At 44.2% G+C, this 23,266-nt stretch overlaps 3 protein-coding genes across 9 annotated transcripts in view; 2 read left to right on the top strand and 1 right to left on the bottom strand.

The window, feature by feature from the left end:
- The window catches only part of LOC143989625 (uncharacterized), a 346,853-nt gene that overhangs the window by 199,409 nt on the left and 124,178 nt on the right, over window positions 1-23,266 (top strand). The window lies entirely within an intron of this gene.
- On the top strand, window positions 251-16,470 carry LOC143989715 (uncharacterized). Its single transcript, XM_077489989.1, has 8 exons — window positions 251-265; window positions 3,977-4,104; window positions 4,193-4,316; window positions 4,433-4,530; window positions 4,620-4,841; window positions 4,921-5,130; window positions 11,103-11,244; window positions 12,554-16,470. Exons 3-8 carry the CDS (start codon window positions 4,232-4,234, stop codon window positions 13,546-13,548), a joined length of 1,752 nt encoding a protein of 583 aa, XP_077346115.1. The 5' UTR covers window positions 251-265; window positions 3,977-4,104; window positions 4,193-4,231; the 3' UTR covers window positions 13,549-16,470.
- Window positions 16,939-23,266, bottom strand: part of LOC143989927 (uncharacterized) — an 87,506-nt gene continuing 81,178 nt past the window's right edge. The window contains exon 3 of the mRNA XM_077490198.1: window positions 16,939-22,391. Coding sequence (XP_077346324.1) covers window positions 21,365-22,391 — 1,027 coding nt within the window. The 3' untranslated portion in view covers window positions 16,939-21,364. The remainder of the gene's footprint in view (window positions 22,392-23,266) is intronic.

The following is a 23,266-nucleotide window of genomic DNA, read 5'->3' as shown; positions in this document are numbered from 1 at the left end:
AAAAAAGTGGAGTTATGGAGGCCACATGTTTCCTGTGACAGTGGAGCTCTAGCTGCCGAGATTCACAATGAAGTTCAGGTAATAAAAGTAAGAAAAAAAGTGGAGTGGAGGCCACATGCTTCCTGTCAACGGTGGATCTCAGAAGACAGGAAGTGATGTCAGATACAGACAGGAAGTGATGTCAGGTACAGACAGGAAGTTCCGGGTGAGAGGTGAGTCGGGAGGAAGTAGAGAGAAGCCATTACTGTAAGATGCAGCAGAGGAGGTAATAAGATCTTATTTTCTATTTACACCCAGTAACCCCCGTTATGTCCGTCCTCTTCCTCCATAGTCACTGTGATGTCTTTTATCTCCAGCAGATGATGATACACACATATATAATGTCGAGACCTAGATTAACCCCTTCAGGGGGATCAGTTGATGATGAATAGTGATGGGCTCCGGTGTGTTGGAAATCCCACATTCCCGATCCCGCCAGGAAGCCGACACTGCACAGCGCTAATCACAGACAGTGAGACATTTCCTGGTCCTCAGCAGTACAGATCAGGAAATGTCTCATATCTTCCTTCCAAATCTGGCCATACATGGTTCAGTTTTATCGTTCATCCAGCGGGATGAGAGGAAAAACCGGAAGTGATTCCCCCATCCACACATTGGAGGGGGGTGGGGGAATCCTCCCCGCTGCACTATTGTATTCTGACAATGGGGGGCGCTCCTCTGCTCTCAGAATACACAGATCAGTGATGAAGCTATTGGCTGCAGCCGCTGATGGAGTGACTTTTATACGGCAGTGACCACACATGGATGGAAATGTGACCGATCCCTGCTGAACCAGCTGAATTTCCATGTCTCTATGGTCACCATAAGTGACTTCCTCCCCTCCCCCTCATCTCCTTCATTATGTAAGTCATGCTGAGATCATCTCCCATTGGCTGAACAATATTCTCATTTGTCCCTGAGTTCCTTCTTGCTATTCCTCGTCCTGCCTTGTTGTTTCCTTGGATTGATTTTCTGTGTAGTGACCCCGGCTTCATCTCTTGGATGCGCTCGTCTGTTGCTTGTCCTGACCTTTATCCTGATTTCTGGATCTCCTCCTCATCTCTCCTCCATATCCTCTTACGCAGCTTTTCTCCACACCTGCAGTGATCCTGGGGGGTGGAAACTTGGCACCAGCACTCAGCAAAATCCATCCCCACCATTAGGAGCTCTGGAGAAAATTGTCTGCTATTTACACTCCGTTCCTCCGCACGTCACCTGATCACATGAGAGCTTACTTTCACACATTCCTGACAGATTTCTGTATGGTAAAGGTCAAAGTTCACTCTTTAGTTTAGGAGAGAAAGGACACACCCAGGAGCAATGATTTGGTTTTCACAGGAGCCTCATATAGAGGACCCCTCAAATCTCCCCATCCAAATGTCCCTCCATCCAGAGTCTATATGTCCTGTGACATCACACTGACCTCGCAGCTCCTCCTCCCAATGTCCCTCCATCCAGAGTCTATATGTCCTATGACATCACACTGATCTCACAGCTCCTCCTCCAATGTCTCTCCATCCAGAGTCTATATGTCCTATGACATCACACTGACCTCTCAGCTCCTCCTCCCAATGTCCCTCCATCCAGAGTCTATATGTCCTATGACAGGGCTCGACAAAACCTGGGCGCCAGGTCGCATTGGCGACTAGAATTAGCGATTGGCGCCTCGGGCAGCACAGCTGGGGGTATCCTGTGTCCGTGGACCCCCCGGCGTGATTGCGTTGGGCCGCGCCGCCGGCGGCCGGTAATTGAGCCCCCGGCTTTGAGGCCTTCTGTGATCCTATTCCTTCTGGAATCTGGCGCCCTCTTGTGGTGGCCATTGGAATTACAACCAGCAATGCTAATGGAGATATCTCCTTTCATTTACTTAGAACACCTAAACACACATATGTATATATATGTGTGTATGTATGTATGTATGTATGTATGTATGTATGTGTGTATATATATATACACACACACACTTTTTTTTTTATACTAACACCCTAGAGTAAAATGGTGGTCGTTACAATAATGTCACACCATATTTGCACAGCGGACTTACAAGCGCACTTTTTTTGGGGAAAAATAATTTATTTAATAAAAAAAAAATAAGACAACAGTAAAGTCAGCCCAATTTTTTTTTTATATTGTGAAAGATAATGTTACGCTGAGTAAATTGATACCCAACATGTCATGCTTTAAAATTGCGCCCGCTCATGGAATGGCGACAAACTTTTACCCTTTAAAATCTCCATAGTCGACGTTTAAAAAATTCTACAGGTTGCACGTTTTGAGTTACAGAGGAGGTCTGGGGCTAGAATTATTGCTCTTACTCTACCGATCGCAGCGATACCTCACATGTGTGGTTTGAACATTGCTTTCATATATGCGTTCGCTTCTGCATGCAAGCTTGGCGGGACAGGGCGCATTTAAAAAATTTTTTTTCTTTATTTTAAACTTTTATTTTTTCACTGTTCTTTTAAAAAAAAGTGTATCACTTTTATTCCTATTACAAGGAATGTAAAAATCCCTTGTAATAGAAAAAAGCATGACAGGTCCTCTTATATATAAGATCTGGGGTCAGAGAGACCTCACATCTCATATTTACACTAAAATGCAATTTAAAAAAAAATCGTCATTTGAAAAAAATAAAACAAATAAAATGTCCCTCTAAGAGCTATGGGCAATGACTTGGAGACAGGTGGGGGGGCGGCTATCTTCCCATCACTCGTCTCCATGTCAGGCCAGGGACAGGTCCGGATCGCCGTCACGGACCTGGCTCCTAACTTTTTTAGCTGGCTCCTAGATTCCAAGCAAATTTGTCAACCCCTGTCCTATGACATCACACTGACCTCACAGCTCCTCCTCCCAATGTCCCTCAATCCAATTATTTTTTTTCTCTGATGCTCTTATTCCCCATAGACACAATCAGAAATTCCGTCAGAAAAAAACTTGGATGGTTTTTATGATGGAATTCTGCTTAAAGTGGTTGTAAACCCTTACAAACCACTTTGGCCTACATGTGAGCCTAGATTAAGGCTTATGTGTAGGTCCAAGAAAGATATCCTAAACCTACATGGTTTAGGAGATATTTACAAAAAGACAGTCACCGCTTTCGAAGGCGCATTAACAGGCGCACTGGGCATGCCGCTGCTAACGGCGATATGCCTTTAGTGACGGCTCCCGTGTGCATGCGTGGGATTGACGTCATCACTGTGAGTGCCCGGAGCAGCGATACCAGGAAGAAGGATGCTCCGTGCTACAGGGGATGGCAGTGACATCGCTGGCTCCTGTGTCAGGTAAGTGACACATAATGGGCTACTATGCAATGCAATGCTATGTGATGCGATGCGATGCATAGAAGTCCATTATGCTTTACCTTTGCAGGGAGACAAAGAGGAAGTAAACCCATCAGGGTTTACTTCCTCTTTAAGCTTGCCTGGAATACACACGGTCACACAAAAGTTCTCTGAACTTTCGACCATCAAGAATACGGTGACGTACAACACTACGACGAGCTGAGAAAGTTCAATGCTTCTGAGCATGCATCAAATTGTTTCCGAGCATGCGTGATTTTTTGCGCATCCGAATTGCTCTCAATCTTTTGCTGGCTGGAATTCTGCCAGCAAAAGTCTGATGGAGCGTACACACGGTCAGAATTTCTGAGCAAAAGCTCACATCCGACTTTTGCTGGCAGAATTTCTGATTGTGTGTACGGGGCATTAGGATGTGGGCGGAGTCTTGGCATCCTCACTAGCAAAGTGGGACTGTTGGTCCTGCATTGTATATAATGATGTCAGAATGCCTGCAACAAGGATTTATCCTGCATAGTGTGGGGGTTCTGTGGGGGTAAATCATATCTCAGTCTGAAATGGAACTTTAATAAAATGGAGACCTGAATGGTGAGGTGAGGAGGATTCTGGGAATATCATTTGATTTTACTATTTGTGTTCAGATCTAGAGTTTTCCTCCTGTGAAGTCTGGAGATCATATGACCATCACATTGCCTCCACCTCCCTCCCTGATAGAATAGAGAAATGCAAAGAAGATTCTAGAAGTCACCAGAGAGATGATGGAGGAGAGGTGAGGAGGATTCTGGGAATTCTGGGACATTATCCAGTAACAGACAAGGGATGTGTCTGGATGGTGACTGTATCATTGTGTGTGTCAGGTTCCTATAAGGTGTCAGGATGTCACTGTCTATTTCTCCATGGAGGAGTGGGAGTATTTAGAAGGACACAAGGATCTGTACAAGGACGTCATGATGGACAATCAGCCGCCCCTCACATCACCGGGTAAGAGGAGACTTTATTGTAAAGGAGAGAGCAGTACGGAGGCTCCACCTAGATCCCCCATCATCTGATAAACACATAGAAACAATGTATTCAGTCAGTGTGTGTGTTTCCTACAGATGGATCCAGTAATGGGAACCCACCAGAGAGATGTCCCCGTCCTCTGTATTCCCGGGATTCCACACAGGAAGATCACACCATCCCCCACCATCATCAGGTAGATGAGGAACAATCACTGATAGTATCATTAGGATCTGTACATTATCTGCATTGTTACCATTGATGTCATTTTTATTATATATTCAGAGTGGAAACCTGAGAGATTCTAAAGTTGAGGTTAAAGAAGAGATAAAAGAGGAGGATGATGAGGATGGGGTAATGGAGGAGTCTGTAAAGGAACACAAATATCAGTACCAGGACACCATGGTGGAGTCATCCAGCTACAGAAACCCACCAGAGAGATGTCCCCGTCCTCTGTATTCCCGGGATTCCACACAGGAAGATCGCACCATCCCCCACCATCATCAGGTAGATGAGTGACAATTATTGGTAGTTCTGATTTATACACAGCATGATTGTTACAATGAATGTTTTATTATATATTCAGAGTGGAAACCTCGGGGATGATAATATTGATGTTAAAGAAGAGTATAAAGAGGAGGATGAGGAGTATGGAGTGATGGAGGAGTTTTCAGAAGGACACAAGGATATGATGGAGCCACCAAATACCAGGAACCCACCAGAGAGATGTCCCCGTCCTCTGTATTCCCGGGATTCCACACAGGAAGATCACACCATCCCTCACTGTTACCTCAAGGTTGGTGGGATGGAGGTTATCAAACACACTTATAGAGACAATGGGGCTGATTTACAAAGCATTTGCGCCATGAGTTGCGGCGCACGCCGACGTGCAGCGGGTGTTTTCGTAATCACAAAGCATTTGCACCTGTAACACAGAGCAATTCCCCATTTACTATGAGCATGCCGGCTCACGGGAGGGTGCGATCTGTGCACCGCTATAGACCTGGCGCACGGCATCTTCAACTCAGAATTAAAAGAAGCTGGAAGTGGGAATATTATGGGGGTGATGTGAGGAAGTATAGATATGACTGTCCAAGTAACAAATATGCCCAAAATAGAACGGAAAAGTAACTTTCTCTGAGCAAGCTTGCTGCGCCTGCAAATAGACTTGGAACTGCGCTAGGTCAATTTATGCACTGCGCATGCGCAAGCGGCATTTGCACACGTTCAAGTGCTCTGGTTCACTGCGCCAGAAAAATCTTAGTAAATGTCAAGCCACGTAGATTAATTTGCATAAGTTGACCAGGCGCACCTCTCAACTTTTTTTTTTTTTTTACGCTGGTTCACTTCTATGGGTTTTTTTAAGGCTATTTGCACACAGGTCATGTTAGCATTAAGAGAAAAAAAATGCGTGGGAGTTCCCCGAAATTCCATACCAGGCCCTTCAGGTCTGGTGTGGATATTAAGGGGAACCCCGCGCCAAAAAAAAGGTGTGGGATCCCCCTCAAAATCCATACCAGACCCTTATCCGAGCACGCAATCTGGCAAGCCGCAGGAAAAGAGGGGAGTTGAGAGAGCACCCCCCTCCTGAACCGTACCAGGCCACATGCCCTCAACATTGGGAGGATGCTTTGGGTTCCCCCAAAAGCACCTTGTCCCCATGTTGATGAGGACAAGGGCCTCGTCCCCACAACCCTGGCCGGTGGTTGTGGGGGTCTGTGGGTGGAGGGGTTATCGGAATCTGGAAGCCCCCTTTAACAAGGGGACCCCCAGATCCCGCCCGCCCGTGTGAAATGGTAAGGGTGTACTTTACCCCTACCAATTCACCAAAAAAGTGACAAAAGTATTAAAAATGACAAGAGACAGTCTTTGACAATTCCTTTATTAAAGTCTTCTTTCATCTTCTTTCTTACATAGTTACATAGTTAGTCAGGTTGAAAAAAGACACAAGTCCATCCAGTTCAACCAAAAAAAAAAAAAAATATTTAATAAATATCATACCAGCCCATATACCCAATTCTATACCCACAGTTGATCCAGAGGAAGGCAAAAAACCCCAGCAGAGCATGATCCAATTTGCTAAAGCAGGGGAAAAAATTCCTTCCTGATCCCCCGAGAGGCAATCGGATTTTCCCCGGATCAACTTTACCTATAAATTTTAGTACCCAGTTATATTCTGTACACTTAAGAAATAATCCAGGCCTTTCTAAGGCCGCATACACACGGGCGGATTGTCTGCCCAACTTAGTCCGCTGAACCGTGTTTCAGCGGACAATCCGCTCGTGTGTGGGCTTCAGCGGACTTTTTCAGCGGATTGTCTGACGAACAAAGTCTTACGGAATTTCCGTAAGACAGTCCGTCCAAACTTGGTTTCAGCGGACAATCCACTCGTGAGTAGGCTAGTTCGACAGACTAAGTTTGGCGCATGCTCAGAAAGGATTTACACGGCGAAGGTTGCATTGCAGTGTATTGGACGTCGAATTTCTCATCCCGTCGTACGTGCTGTACACATCATCGCGCAAGCTTTCAGCGGACTGCCTGTTCATCGTGTGTGGTCAAGTCCGTTCATTCAAATTTTGAATTGAATGTCTGTCGGATTGTCTGACGAACTTAGTTGGCCAGACAATCCGCCCGTGTGTACGCAGCCTTAAAGCAATCCACTGAGCTGGCCATAACCACCTCTGCAGGGAGTCTATTCCACATTTTCACAACTCTTACTGTGAAGAAACCTTTCCGTATTTGGAGATGAAATCTCTTCTCCTCTAGACGTAAAGAGTGCCCCCTTGTCCTCTTTGTTGACTGTAAAGTGAATAACTCGACACCAAGTTCCCTATATGGACCCCTTATATATTTGTACATGTTGATCAAATCCCCCCTTAATCTCCTCTTATCAAGAGTGAATAAATTCAGTTCCTCTAATCTTTCCTCATAGCTGAGTTCCTCCATGCCTCTTATCAGTTTGGTTGCCCTTCTCTGCACTTTCTCCAGTTCCCCGATATCCTTTTTGAGAACTGGGGCCCAAAACTGAACGGCATATTCCAGATGAGTTCTTACTAATGATTTGAACAGGGGCAAAATGATATCTCTCTCTCTGGAGTACATACCTCTCTTAATACAAGAAAGGACTTTGCTCGCTTTGGAAATCGCAGCTTGGCATTGCATGTTATTATTGAGCTTATGATCTACCAAAACCCCCAGATCCTTCTCCACTATGGATTCACCCAGTTGTACTCCCCCTAGCATGTATGATGCATGCATATTCTTAGCCCCCAAGTGCATAACTTTACATTTCTCAACATTAAACCTCATCTGCCACAGTCGCCTAATTAGACAGAGCATTGAGGTCGGCTTGTAAATTGGAGACATCCTGTAAGGAGGTTATTCCACTGCATAGCTTGGTGTCATCTGCAAAGACGGAAATGTTACTTTTGATCCCAGACCCAATATCATTTATAAAGATATTAAAAAGTAAGGGTCCCAGCACTGAACCTCGGGGTACACCACTGATAACCTTAGACCATTCAGAGTAAGAATCATTAACCACGACTCTCTGAATTCTGTCTTTTAGCCAGTTTTCTATCCATCTACAAACAGATGTTTCCAAACACTGTAGACTTTACCTTACACATGAGCCGTGTGTGCGGAACTGTATCCAACGCTTTTGCAAAATCCAAATATATCACATCCACCGCCACCCCTCTGTTCAAGTACACCACGTCCACCGCCACCCCTCTGTCCAAGTATACCACGTCCACCGCCACCCCTCTGTCCAAGTATACCACGTCCACTGCCACCCCTCTGTCCAAGGTTTTACTTACCATCTCATAAAAAGAAATCAGGTTTGTCTGACAATTTCTGTCTTTCATGAATCCATGCTGTCTGTTGCTTAAAATATTTTTTTCCTGCAAGAACTCGTCTATGTGGTCTTTTATTAATCCCTCCAGTATCTTCCCAACTATAGAAGTTAAACTAACGGGTCTATAATTACTTGGTAAAGACTTTGTTCCCTTTTTAAATATAGGCACCACATTGGCCCTGCGCCAATCCAGTGGTACTATTCCTGTCATTAATGAGTCCCTAAAAATTAGATACAATGGCTTTGAAATTACAGAGCTCAATTCTTTTAGGATCCGTGGGTGGATGCCATCAGGTCCAGGTGCTTTATCCACCTTTATTCTGTCCAAACATTTCTGGACCATATCACTTTTGAGCCATTGTGTATTTGGGGATGCGTCAGTACCACCCCCATTGTGGACATGAGCTCCCCCATGCTCCTTTGTATACACAGAGCTGAAGAAAGTATTTAATAAGTTAGCCTTCTCTTTGTCCCCAGTCACCCACTACAGATTATTTTGCAAAGGGCCTACATGCTCAGGCTTAACCTTTATACTATTAATATATTTGAAGAATTTTTGGGGGTTTGTCTTACTATCTTTTGCAATCTGTCTTTCATTTTGAATTTTTGCATCCTTGATTTCCTTTTTACATATTCTGTTATATTCCTTGTAACATTTAAATGACACTAGTGTTCCTTCATTTTTATATTTTTTGAAAGCTCTTTTTTTATAGTTTATAGCTTTTTTAAATTTGGCCGTGAGCCACATCGGCTTTATTTTTAACCTTTTAAACTTATTGCCCATGGGAATATACTTTGCCGTGAGATCACAAACAAGCTTTTTGAAGAATTCCCATTTCTGTTCTGTGCCCATTGGTGCCAATATTCTCTCCCAGTCTAGGTCCTGGAGAGCAGCCCTCATCCTTGGAAAATTTGCTCTCTTGAAATTAAGTGTTTTTATCTTTCCCGTATGTGATTTTTGCTTACAGCTAACATCAAATGAAATCATGTTATGGTCACTGCTACCCAGGTGTTCCTTTATCTGAACATTAGTAATACGTTCTGCATGGTTTGAGATTACCAGGTCCAACAGAGCATCATTCCTAGTTGGGGCCTCAATAAACTGGGCCATAAAATTGTCCTGTAATAGGTTTACAAATTTTTGCCCTTTAACTGTCCCAGCAGTGCCATTACCCCAGTCAATTTCTAGGTAGTTAAAATCCCCCATTATTATCACTGTCTCAGCCCTTGCAGCCCTTTCTATGTGTGCAAGGAGCTGAGTCTCCACCTCCTCATTAACATTGGGTGGTCTATAACAAACTCCAATGATTAACTTTGAACTATGCACATCTGTATGCAGTTCCACCCATAATGCTTCAGACTCATCACACTCTCTATCCACCAGGTCCTCTTTCTCACTCGCTTTGAGATCACTTCTCACATACAGACAGACCCTCCACCTTTCCTTTTTACTCTGTCTTTCCGAAAGAGTGCACAGCCAGGAATATTAATAGCCCAGTCATGTGAGGAATGAAGCCAAGTTTCAGCAATACCGATTACATCATAGCTCTCCTGATGCACCAGAGCTTCCAACTCGCCTATTTTGCTTGGCAGACTTCTGGCATTGGCGAACAAACATTTTAATGTATTCTTCTGGTCTTCTTCCTTCTTTCTTTCTTCATCCTTCGGGTTTCTTCCTTCATCTTCTTCTTCCTCCATCTTCTTCTTCCTCCGATCCTCTTCTTCTTACTCCGGTGTTCTCGTCCGGCATCTTCCTCCACGGCGTCTCTCTTCGTTCTCGGGCCACTCCGCGCAATGGGAGGCTCGGTGCATTACAGGGGGCAGGGTCACCGGGTGACCCCGCCCTCCATTATATAAGACCTGTCAGAAGAAAAGCGTCACACACGGGAGCCTCCCATTGCGCGGAGAACGAAGAGACACCGTGGAGGAAGATGCCGGACGAGAACACTGGAGCAAGAAGAAGAGGATCGGAGGAAGAAGAAGATGGAAGAAGGAACCGAAGGAGGAAGAAAGGAAGAAGACCAGAAGAAAGAATTTGAAAGAAGACTTTAATAAAGGAATTGTCAAAAACTGTCTCTTGTCATTTTTAACACTTTTGTCACTTTTTGGGTGAAATGGTAGGGTACCCTTACCATTTCACATGGGGGGAGGCCGGGATCTGGGGGTCCCCTTGTTAAAGGGGGCTTCTAGATTCCGATAAGCCCCCCGCACGCAGACCCCCACAACCACCGGCCAGGGTTGTGGGGATGAGGCCTTTGTCCTCATCAACATGGGGACAAGGTGCATCCTCCCAATGTTGAGGGCATGTGGCCTGGTACGGTTCAAGAGGGGGGGCGCTCTCTTGTCCCCCCCACTTTTCCTATGGCCTGCCAGTTAGTGTGCTCGGATAAGGGTCTGGTATGGGTTTTGAGGGGGACCCCACACCATTTTTAATTTTTTGGGGTGTGGGGTTCCCTTTAATATCCGTACCAGACCTGAAGGGCCTGGTATGCTCTTGGAGGGGAACCGAACCCATGCCATTTTTTTTTTTTTTTTTCAATTAAAGTCGCCTGGCCTGGGGGCAACTTAAGCTCATGTTGTAAGTCGCCCCAAGTTGCGCTGTGATTCACACTCAAGTCATGTCCAAGTTGCCTCCCAAAGTCACTCTGGAAGTCGTGTTGTCCCTGTGTGAATGGACCGTTAATGATACGGCGCGCTATTATGAATTGCGCCGGCATATTATGTGTTGCGCTTATGCGTGTGCCGCTTCATACACTCAGTTGATCATTTATCTGGTTCACAAATGGCGGTATGAACCAGCGCAGCGCATTCATCTTAGTAAATCAGCCCCAATGTGTGGATTTTCTATGTGATGTCACAATAATAAATCTTCTATCTTACAGATGATATTCTCTCTCATTTTCTTGGTTTAGAGTGGAGATCCAATGGATATAGAATTTGAGGTGAAATCAGAAGAAGAAGAGAGGTATGTGAGGGATGATCAGCAGTCTATGGAGGAGGATGGAATAACGGGGACATTTATAGAGGAGGACACTCCTACAGAGATCAGCACAGGTGGGTCATTAACACTAAATACATTCCTCCACCCATACTGCTCACTGATTGGTCCAGAGTAGGGCGGGGGCTGGGTGATATCAGCCTGTAATCCCCTGGTCACTTTCCTGAGCTGTGTTCCCCATCCTGTATTCCTGGATTTCTCTCCGATAATCTTCCTTCTCTGTGCTGCCGACACAATTTATGTATCTAGACTGGATTTATGGAGATTCTGGGGATCAGCTGGCAGCAAAATATTCATTTTCCCCATAGATGTTACTAGATCTAGGCACCTAGGGTATGTGATTTGGGTCTTCTGCCCCATACCCGGGTATAACAAGATCTCTGGCAGAACAATCCCCCCAGGATTACTTGTTGTGTTGTCTGCTGGCTGTGCCGGGTGGAGGGATATGTCTGTATAGTCTCAGACCCAAGTCACTGAGTGCAGTCTCAGGAGATGGGAGGCAGCGGTGTGGGACCTCTGCAACTTGTCTCATGTAATCATTTCATCTTCCACTGATTACTGAATACCAATATTATGAGTCCTGACCCTTACACTGTATACTTTATATTCTACATTACATACTCCTGACCCTTACACTGTATACTTTATATTCTACATTACATACTCCTGACCCCTGCACTATATACTCTATATTGTACATTACATCATTCTGATACTATATAGTCCTATCTGTTGTATCTTATACAATATGTTGTACATTACATAGTCCTGACTTCTTTTGCACCCATTTCCTACCAGCTGGACATTTTATATCGGATGATGTGATTGGAGCACAGACTTTTACATGTTGATAATAATGTGATAGATGTGATGTGATGTGTCAGACTTTGGAACCTTAAACAGAAAGTGATAATGAGGGAGGAGTCAATAACCCAATGATGGGGGTCTTCAGGATCAGTTCAGTCTTCATCTTGGTTGTTCTCCCCCCATCCTCACTCTCTGACCTCTGGTGGGGCTCAGTCCCGCTGTTATTCATGACTAAATCATGGACTAAATAAGGAAGTGCAGGACTTCTTGTGTTGGGAAGATGGCAATGAGTGTTAGAGGGGGAGGGGACACTCGTCCTATAATCCCCTCATCACTGTCACTCCTATAGAAGACAGTTCTCGTTGTTTCCTCCCTCTCTGACTAAGGTCCATGAATAAAGAAATGATCTGGTAGGAGATCAGAGGACCCATTTACTAGTTACCTTGAGGGGGGAATTGTAAGATCCTCAGAGACAAAGCTGCCTGATGTGGGCGGAGTCCTGGTTTAGGGGAACCAATCAGCTGATGTCTAGTAATAATCTTTGTATTTCTATTTTAGTAGATGGACAGGAGATGAGGAAAACCTCAGAGGATTGTCTCACTTTGTCTCCAGACTGTAAAGTAGAAGATGAGGACATCACACAGTATAGTCCAGGAGAAAACCCGACTACCTCAAATGTCCATCCGGCACCACACAGTGTAGATGGACCATCGTATTCCTCTTATCCTGAGGAACCTCAGACTGTGAGGGACGGTGCCGTCCTTCCAACAGAGAAGAGCTTTTCCTGTACTGAGTGCGGGAAGTGTTTCAGCTCTAAATACCATCTTATTGTACATATAAGATTTCATACGGGGGAGAAGCCGTATTCCTGTCCTGAGTGCGGGAAATGTTTTTCAGAGAAGTCCAGTCTTTACAGACATCAGAGATCTCACACGGGGGAGAAGCCGTATTCCTGTCCTGAGTGCGGCAAATGTTTTTCAGTGAAGTCCAGTCTTTCCACACATCAGAGATCTCACACGGGGGAGAAGCCGTTTTCCTGTCCTGAGTGCGGCAAATGTTTTTCAGTGAAGTCCAGTCTTTCCACACATCAGAGATTTCACACGGGGGAGAAGCTGTATTCCTGTCCTGAGTGCGGGAAATGTTTTTCAGAGAAGTCCAGTCTTTCCACACATCGGAGATTTCACACGGGGGAGAAGCTGTATTCCTGTCCTGAGTGTGGGAAATGTTTTTCAGAGAAGTCCAGTCTTTCCACACATCAGAGATCTCACACGGGGGAGAAGCCGTTTTCCTGTCCTGAGTGCGGGAAATGTTTTTCACAGAAGTCTCATCTTTCCACACATCAGAGATCTCACACAGGGGAGAAGCCGTATTCCTGTCCTGAGTGTGGGAAATGTTTTTCAGCGATGTCCAATCTTTACACACATCAGAGATTTCACACGGGGGAGAAGCCGTATTCCTGTCCTGTGTGTGGGAAATGTTTTTCACTGAAGTCCGATCTTTCCAAACATCAGAGATCTCACACGGGGGAGAAGCCGTATTCCTGTCCTGAGTGAGGGAATTGCTCCTCACTGAAGTCCTGTCTTCCTGTACATCAGGGATCCCACACAACCCTCGAGGTGTATTAGTGCCTTGAGTGCGGGAAATGTCTTCTATATGAATGTTGCTGGACATCAGAGCTCTCATGTGGGGAAGAAGCACACCCTGATATACACCTCAGATATACTCCATGGCTGATCTTCATCATGGAAGAAACAGTTGATAAGGAGATCAGAGATCACCAAAGACATGGATGAAGTGTTGTAAAAATACAATGGATGGGCGGCTCATACAGGTCTGGTAATGTACTTTTATGTCATGGCTTTATTCCAGGTCCGCAGCCATGCACGCGCACACCCAGAAACCTCCACTGTCATTGGCTGTAGGACAAGTGTCAGCAGGTCCCAGCCAATGATTTTGCCCCGTACCCTGCTGATCACCTGCAGCCAATGACAAATCACTCCTGTGTTTTATTTTGTAAACACGGGGAGCTATCTTGTGATTTCTTCTCTTCCCGAGTCCTTTTCTGTTCAGGAAGAGGAGAGAACACCACACTGTGAGTATAATCACCACACTTTACACCCACACACCTTAGATTGGCACATTTAACCCCATTGATTGCCCTCATTCACCCTTTGATCCCCCCCCCCCTTCACCCAACCAGTGCCATTAGTACAGCGTCAGTGTACAGTATTTTTCACCAATCGCTGTATTAGGGTCACTTGTTACATCAGATAGTGCCAGGGTCAGCTAGCATTAGATTGTCCGCACACTATCGCACTCACACTATAGGATCCTGATCATCAACATTACTAGTATAGTGTCTGTATGGATCAATATCCTGATCACCGCCATTACTAGTATAGTGTCTGTATGGATCAATAACCTGATCACCACCATTACTAGTATAGTGTCTGTATGGATCAATATCCTGATCACCAACATTACTAGTATAGTGTCTGTATGGATCAATATCCTGATCACCGCCATTACTAGTATAGTGTCTGTATGGATCAATATCCTGATCACCGCCATTACTAGTATAGTGTCTATGGATCAATATCCTGATCACCGCCATTACTAGTATAGTGTCTGTATGGATCAATATCCTGATCACCACCATTACTAGTATAGTGTCTGTATGGATCAATATCCTGATCACCGCCATTACTAGTATAGTGTCTGTATGGATCAATATCCTGATCACCACCATTACTAGTATAGCGTCTGTATGGATCAATATCCTGATCACCGCCATTACTAGTATAGTGTCTGTATGGATCAATATCCTGATCACCGCCATTACTAGTATAGTGTCTGTATGGATCAATATCCTGATCACCACCATTACTAGTATAGTGTCTGTATGGATCAATATCCTGATCACCAACATTACTAGTATAGTGTCTGTATGGATCAATATCTGATCATGAACAGAACTATATTAGTGTCCCCGTTAGTATAGTGTCCCTAATAATGCAGCGTTAGCAGATCAGCCCTTCTGCCCCCAACAAGTGCAGTGTCAGTAGATCACCGGCACCTCTGATACATTGCACACATAACCGAGGTGTTGGAAGAATCAGGCCTGATCTCTTCTAGCACTAGCAGGTAAGTTTTATTTGTGTAGCACCCTGGAGTTTAGTCAGGGAGCTCCTCACAAATCTACTTGCCAGGAGTAGTTATCCTGGTTGATTGTTAGAGATCTATTGATTTCTCCCTAAGTTTGGCCTTGTTGCACTTTTCTCTTCTACCACTAGGTGGCCGGGTACTTGGTGGTACTAGATATGAGAAAGACAACCCATGTGTCAGGTTATGGGTATATGAGGCATTTCAGCCAATGGGCAGGTGTTTTCTTGAATCCCTTGGCCTGCTGGGAGAACCTATACATTTGGTTGGAGTCAGGTGATTGATGTTCTGTGTCACCTGGGTGTCTGTCTGTCGTATGCCCTGGGCTGCTTAAATGGAGATTGGGCCTATCCTGGGCACATCTGGCTGCTTGGCTGTCTGAGGTCCTATCCAGAAGTAAGAGAGCAGTGCAGGGTTGGGACTGCAGCTTGCAGTCCAACCAAAAGTGACGGTTCTGCTGGCTGGAGAAGCTGACGCCACTAAGGGGCCAACCACCTTATTACCAGAGACCGCAGAGAGTAACTGAAGCAAATACCAGAGCAGTATTCTCACCAGACGGGCATGGTGGATAATCAGGCAACTTAAAGCCAGGGACCCAACCAGTGGAGGTGACGCTTGTAGAGCAGCCTTGTGTGTCAAGCCAGGGACCGAGCAGGCCAGTGGGGGGAAATTTGAGACGTGTCTGGAGTGCCAAGCTAGGGTCCCAGCAAAGAGGCGGGGGATGACGCTTGAGGAAGATACCACCGTGAAGATTGGAGAAGCTCAAGGGATTCAGTCAGTGAATTTCTTTACATGTGGAATAACACAACATACTATAATAGCTAGAAAGATCAGAATAACTAATATTACAGTACCTATCCGAGCCAAGGTCTTCTGCCAACCACCCAAACCACTGGTCTCTTGGCTGATCTATACCCTAATTCTTCTTCAGCTCTACTGGTAGGCTTTCCAACATTTTTATGGCCAAGTAACCTTACCTTTTGGACCGGTGTTGTCAGGTATGTATGTATAGCATGTCCCTGTACCTTCTATCATTTTACAAACAACCCCTTTCTCCGCTAAAATTATGTCCAAGGCCATCCTATTCTGAAATGACATGTAAGATGTGGGTGCTAATTGGTCAGCAATCCCCTGTAGGGCATCTCTGGTGTAATTTATCTATACATCTATTATTTTGATCATGTGTTGCTATGCATGTACTCTCCTACGTGTCATGCTTAGCTCCTGTGCACGCTCCTTGTATATATATGAAATGAATAAATGTTTCAATGTCTTGAAATTTATGAAATTATAATAAATACCTTTTACTGCAATCGACCTCCACTATTCAATTGCTTCATCTAAAGTCCCAACTCCCTTTTTTTTTACTTCTAGTGTAATTTACAAACCACTGCTGGTTGTAATATATGTACATTTTTGTTGACAGTAATTAGGGGAATCCGACTCAAAACCTGCCTTTACTTGGTCTCTGGCGTTAAACTCATCCGCTATGGCATCTATACACATGTGGGTCAAAACTTCCCTAAGGAGCACTCCTGTTAGTGATAGCCACCTGCTGGGCCCTCACCCAATTTACCAGGAAAAGGATATACAATGTAGACATCATGGTGCAATCAATGTCTTGTCCTCCGGCATTAGTGTTGTGATTAAAATGGTATTTCTATATACCTGACAAAGACCAGCTAAATATAATTCCGGTAATTACCACACTTACGAAACCCCTAGCACTGCAGTACTAAGGAGACAGCATTTTGCTGAACACAAGAAGAGATGAGTCAAGATTGGTGTTCAGGGGTTGTCTGGTTTATTCTGGGAGGGTCTACAATTTATATGCACCATTATCAGCCAATCATTGCATAGAACATGTGTGTGGTTAATACAGAGGTGTACATTACATATCATTAATTATGTCATCTGCATTCATGAGTCACAGTCATGAGTTTTGTGGCCCAGACATATTGTGACTCAATTTCTTTATTTAGACAATACAAAATACAACTGCTTATGCAAGCTATATTTTCTTATATGCATGCTTTATAGGAAAACTGCTACAGTCTGTAAATACAGAGTTTAAACTAATAGATTAACCCAAGTTAATCTTATATGAACTTATAAAGATGGAGTCACTCTGGTTATATTTATTTGGTTGGAGTCAGGTGTTTGATGTTCTGTGTCACCTGGGCGTCTGTCATATGCCCTGGGCTGCTTAAATGGAGATTGGGCCTATCCTGGGTAGATCTGGCTGCTTGCCTGTCGAGGTCCTATCCAGAAGTAAGAGAGCAGCGCAGGGTTGGGACTGCAGCTTGCAGTCCAACCAAAAGTGACGGTTCTGCTGGCTGGAGAACCTGTCCTGGTCGGAGGTAAAGGTGAAGCTGACGCCACTAAGGGGCCAACCACCTTATTACCAGGAACCTCAGTGAGTAACGGAAGCAAGTACCAGAGCAGTATTCTCACCAGACAGGCATGGTGGAGAATCAGGCAAAAGCCAGGGACCCAACCAGTGGAGGTGACGCTTGTAGAGCAGCCTTGTGTGTCAAGCCAGGGACCGAGCAGGCCCCTGACCCAGACATATTGTGACACAATTTCTTTATTTAAAATAAAACTGCTTATGCAAGCTATATTTTCTTATATGTATGCTTTATAGGAAAACTGCTACAGTCTGTAAATACAGAGTTTAACTAATAGGTTAACCCAAGTTAATCTTATATGAACTTATAAAGATGGAGTCACTCTGGTTCAGCCATATCACAACAATCCCCTCTTTAAGTCATGAAATCAAATCATGAACATGACTTACTTCTTCTCATTGTGACATACTCATCCCGATGACCATAGTAAAAGTTAAGATATATTCTATTAGCTGCAGCTGGGTCGGAAAGGTCAAGTACCTCGGAAATCATGTACATAATAAACTTGATACAGGCATATAAAAGTAATACCATAAGCAAAATCAGTACAACAAACATTGCAATATCCCTAATCCAGGAACAATGCAGGATTCAGCATTGAAACCAAACATCCCATGTTACTCAGGAGGCTCCCAAGCAATTATTTTGCCTTTTCATCATGTAATACCCCCTTAGGCTCCTGAGAGGAACCATGCCCAGGTCATGTTCTTTTCCAGAAACAATGACCCAGCATAACAGTGTTTGAGGGGGCATCCAGGATGAACACTAGCCTTGAGCAAGTGATGTTCCTCACTGTCCCTGAGAATCACCACTATCAGAACCAATGAGGCCAAGTAACACCATCCCTTGGAATCATTCAGAATCCACAGATGGCATGGTCTTCCACAACAAATGTATGTGCTGTTGCCCAAGGCCAGTGGCTGTCTGCTTAAGGACCTGTTGGGCACCCTCAGAGAATCCTGCAAGGGCAAGCTGTGAAAGTAGCTTGGCCATCTCAGTATGGGGGTCAGAGGTATACATGAAGTGTGATGTAGGGCACAATCTAAGGTGTCAAACACTGTGGAGTTCCTGTAAACTTTGAATACACATCCCCTCTATGTCCAATGAGTGTGTTATTAGTGGTGTTATCAGGAAGGCCACATATAACCTTAAGGCTCCCCCAGAACACAGAGGCTGGTAGATGACATGTGAACCAATACATATATAATACAGTGCCTATGCCAGAATCCCTTCAAACAGTATATACACTGAAATGGTCGAGCATGTCCTGGGCATACTACAACAATCCCAATATGCCCCCCCCGATCCTCACCCGGACCACCTTCTAAGCATGCAAAAATAGAAAACAACAAACACATAATCTCAGCTGCATAGAAATTATCCATGGAATGCAAAAGGGAGAAAGGGGCTGACAGTCCATAGAAACAAGTGGGAGGGGCATGACAGCCTCTAGGCCAAATAAAAACAGTCCCAAAGAAAAGCTCAAAAAGAAAAAAGTCTCTTGGATGGCTTCTGAATGTCCATTAAATTCGCAAAAAAGGAAGGAAAAATAAATGTCCACATTATAACTCTCATTCTGCTCAACTTTTTCCAAAATCTTTTGGTTCAATTCTGTGATCACTCATACATGTACAGACATGAATTCTCTACCCCAAGACACTGCCTATTTGTAAGGACAGAACTTGATATCCACAGACAGACTGGAACTGATGCGTTGGGCGAGACCGGGGACTTTGGGCTGGCACATCGGGATCTCTCTCATGTGGTGCTCACTGGAATTCTATACCCCAGGTTTGCCTCATCTGGCTCCCCCTTGAGGTGTCATTTGCAGGAACATTTTCCAGCAGGAGTCCGCCTTTAGTCATCTGATCACCTCCGATGGTATTTGAACAACAAAGATGAATAACAAAGATTTCCACGTTAAAGCTGTAGTCATCACTTCATCCGAATAGGGTATAGGGCAGGGTATGCATGGGGTGTAGGGTATGACTGGGGTGGGCATTTCTTCATGTGCATAGGGCTGTGGGTGAATGCAGGCTGGCTGGGGCAGATACTCCTCATCTGACATGAGTAATCACAGAATCTACCTGATCAATTCAGGCCTTAACCATTGGAGATATTAAAAATAATATTCTTAATTGGCTCAAACATAAGTAAAACATGCAGGAATGAAAATGTTTCTCAGCAAGGGTTTTCATTATATAGATTCAATATATTTAACTAAACATTTTTCCAAATCCAGTATTATAGCAGAACTTTAACAAAACTTAAACCTTTTTAGTTTCTTCTATTGCTGGGACCCAAGTGGACCCGAGGGACTTAGGACAGAACATTTTACCCAAACACATATTCTGACTCAGAAGTCTCCCGACTTTGCAAATATGTCTGATCATCAGCAACAAACAAAACATTGATGGATAAACAACATTACATCCAATATAGATAATCAGCTGTGGGTTCCAATGTAATCCATGGCTATGTAGCATATCCCTAGGGGCCAATAATACTATGTGATGTGGAATATACCCCATCTTCAGAACAACCCCTGCAACACAATGGCAATGCTTGTTACACTTAGGGGCTCTGCCAAACCAAACATAGCATAGCGGAGTCTCACCCTGTTATCCTAGGGAAACAATAAGTGGGGTCCAGATATATACAGCTGGATATCCTGGAGGATAATATCTTGGGAAGAAGGAGGGAGGGAAGAGCTTTAAGATGAACCAACACGCCATAACTGTACAGATACCGCGTGACACTGACAGCGCTGAGGAATGGAAATGCCGATAACCAGCATTTGATTACATGTGATTGGACACAGCTGATCACATGGTAAAGAACCTACCTCATCAGCTCTTTACCACAAACGGTGATGCACAGTGTCCAAGGGGCACAGCGCACCATCGATCACCTCGCTACTCGTCTCCGTGAGCACACATGTTCAGCAAGAATGGTAGCATGTCATATGACGTCCTCCCAGAACAATAGTAGTCCCACCATCATTGTACTTTAGGCTGGGCGGGAATCTGATAATATTGTTGGTTTAAATAACTTTTATCCTGCAAAGTCTACTGTAATTATTAGTGCATGAGTATGATCTTAGGTACTAGTATGAAACTATTCCTGACAAAGGAAACTAAGGGATCTATGTAAAGAAAATATGTTCGACAAATGTGAGAAACATTCATCCACTCGTTACAAATTCTGGCCGTAATTTAACTCAGTGATTTCCTATGATCAACGGCTCCATCTAGTGGCCATAAGACATTTTGCCTTAATCAGTAAAAAAAAAAGCACAATACCTCATGGCCACTAGATGGAGCCAATGATCATAATGCTGGTCACATTTGTTCAACTATTTATTTTAAAAATAGACCTCTAAGTGAAATCTTCCACCACAAAATGTACTCAGCCAATGGTAATGACCCAATTTAAATTTTTCTACTGTTATCAATGGCCAACACAGTACAACACTTCATCCATGTCTTTGGTGATCTCTGATCTCCTTATCAACTGTTTCTTACATCATGGAGATCAGCCATGGAGTATATCTGAGGTGTATATCAGGGTGTGCTTCTTCCCCACATGAGAGCTGTGATGTCCAGCAACATTCATATAGAAGACATTTCCTGCACTCAAGGCACTAATACACCTGAAGGGTTGTGTGGGATCCCTGATGTACAGGAAGACAGGACTTCAGTGAGGAACAATTCCCTCACTCAGGACAGGAATATGGCTTCTCCCCCATGTGAGATCTCTGATGTCTGGAAAGATTGGACGTCTGTGAAAAACATTTCCCTCACTCAGGACAGGAATACGGCTTCTCCCCGGTGTGAGATCTCTGATGTCTGGAAAGACTGGACTTTTTTGAAAAACATTTCCCACACTCAGGACAGGAATACGGCTTCTCCCTTGTGTGAGATCTCTGATGTGTGTAAAGATTGGACTTATGTGAAAAAGATTTCCCACACTCAGGACATGAATACGGCTTCTCCCCCATGTGAGAACTCTGATGTATGGAAAGACTGGACTTCCATGAAAATAATTTCCTGCACTCAGGACAAGAATACGGCTTCTCCCCTGTGTGAGATCTCTGATGTGTGTAAAGATGGGAATTCCGTGAAAAACATTTCCCACACTCAGGGCAGGAATACGGCTTCTCCCCCATGTGAGATCTCTGATGTGTGTCAAGATGCAACTTCTGTGAAAAACATTTCCCGCACTCAGGACAGGAATATGGCTTCTCCCCTGTGTGAGATCTCTGATGTATGGAAAGACTGGACTTCTGTGAAAAACATTTCCCGCACTCAGGACAGGAATACGGCTTCTCTCCTGTGTGAGATCTCTGATGTGTGGAAAGACCGGAATCGTCTGAAAAACTTTTGCCGCACTCAGGACAGGAATACGGCTTCTCCCCCGTGTGAGATCTCTGATGTGTGGAAAGATGAGACTTTCGTGAAAAACATTTCCCACATTCAGGACAGCAATACGGCTTCTCCCCCGTGTGAGATCTCTGATGTGTGAACAGATGGGACCTCTGTGAAAAACATTTCCCGCACTCAGGACAGGAATATGGCTTCTCCCCTGTGTGAGATCTCTGATGTGTGTATAAATTGGACTTCTCTGAAAAACATTTTCCGCACTCAGGACAGGAATATGGCTTCTCCCCTGTGTGAGATCTCTGATGTGTGTATAAATTGGACTTCTCTGAAAAACATTTTCCGCACTCAGGACAGGAATACGGCTTCTCCCCTGTGTGAGATCTTATATGCACAATAAGATGGTATTTAGAAGGGAAACACTTCCCGCACTCAGTACAGGAAAAGCTCTTCTCTGTTGGAAGGACGGCGCCGTCCCGCACAGTCTGAGGTTCCTCAGGATAAGAGGAATACGATGGTCCATCTACACTGTGTGGTGCCGGATGGACATTTGAGGTAGTCGGGTTTTCTCCTGGACTATACTGTGTGATGTCCTCATCTTCTACTTTACAGTCTGGAGACAAAGTGAGACAATCCTCTGAGGTTTTCCTCATCTCCCGTCCATCTACTAAAATAGAAATACAAAGATTATTACTAGACATGAGCTGATTGGTTCCCCTAAACCAGGACTCCGCCCACATCAGGCAGCTTTGTCTCTGAGGATCTTACAATTCCTATGGGTATGTTTAGTGTTGTCACCCCAGGGTGGCTCTGTGGACAACACAGTTAATTATATACTAATCCACGTCCTAAAATGAGTATAAATAGGAATTGGAAAAAAAATACTTTTCAGGCATATTGCACTCTTTGTTAAAAAAAAATAACAGTATTTATTTATTAAAAACCATTCATGAAAAAGACTAGGACAAGAATAATAAACATTTACAAACTGAATGTGGTTTAAAAACATGTCTCAGTGACCAACCAAACAGTCCAGAATTCAGCCTGAACCTACATGGACTGGGCTGGTAGATAGATGAGAAGGTTCCCTATGGCTTTACAAATAAACATTTATATATATATATATATACACACACACATGTATATACACATATATCTGCGTTTATACCCCCATCTACCTTAACCTGAACATTGACTACTCACATGCATATTTGGTAAATCTGGTTGTCACCGCTGTTTCAGCTCAATCTGTAGCCATGCTCACATTATTTCAATGTTTGTTTAGCTTTTAAGTCTTACCTAAATGATGGGTTCCCTTATCT

Source organism: Lithobates pipiens, unplaced genomic scaffold (assembly GCF_037356315.1).
Source record: "Lithobates pipiens isolate NorthernLeopardFrog02 unplaced genomic scaffold, aLitPip1_a1.2 Scaffold_18, whole genome shotgun sequence".
NCBI classification, from domain to species: domain Eukaryota; kingdom Metazoa; phylum Chordata; class Amphibia; order Anura; family Ranidae; genus Lithobates; species Lithobates pipiens.
Note: the sequence above shows the minus strand (reverse complement) of the source record. Positions and strands in the feature narration are given on the sequence as shown.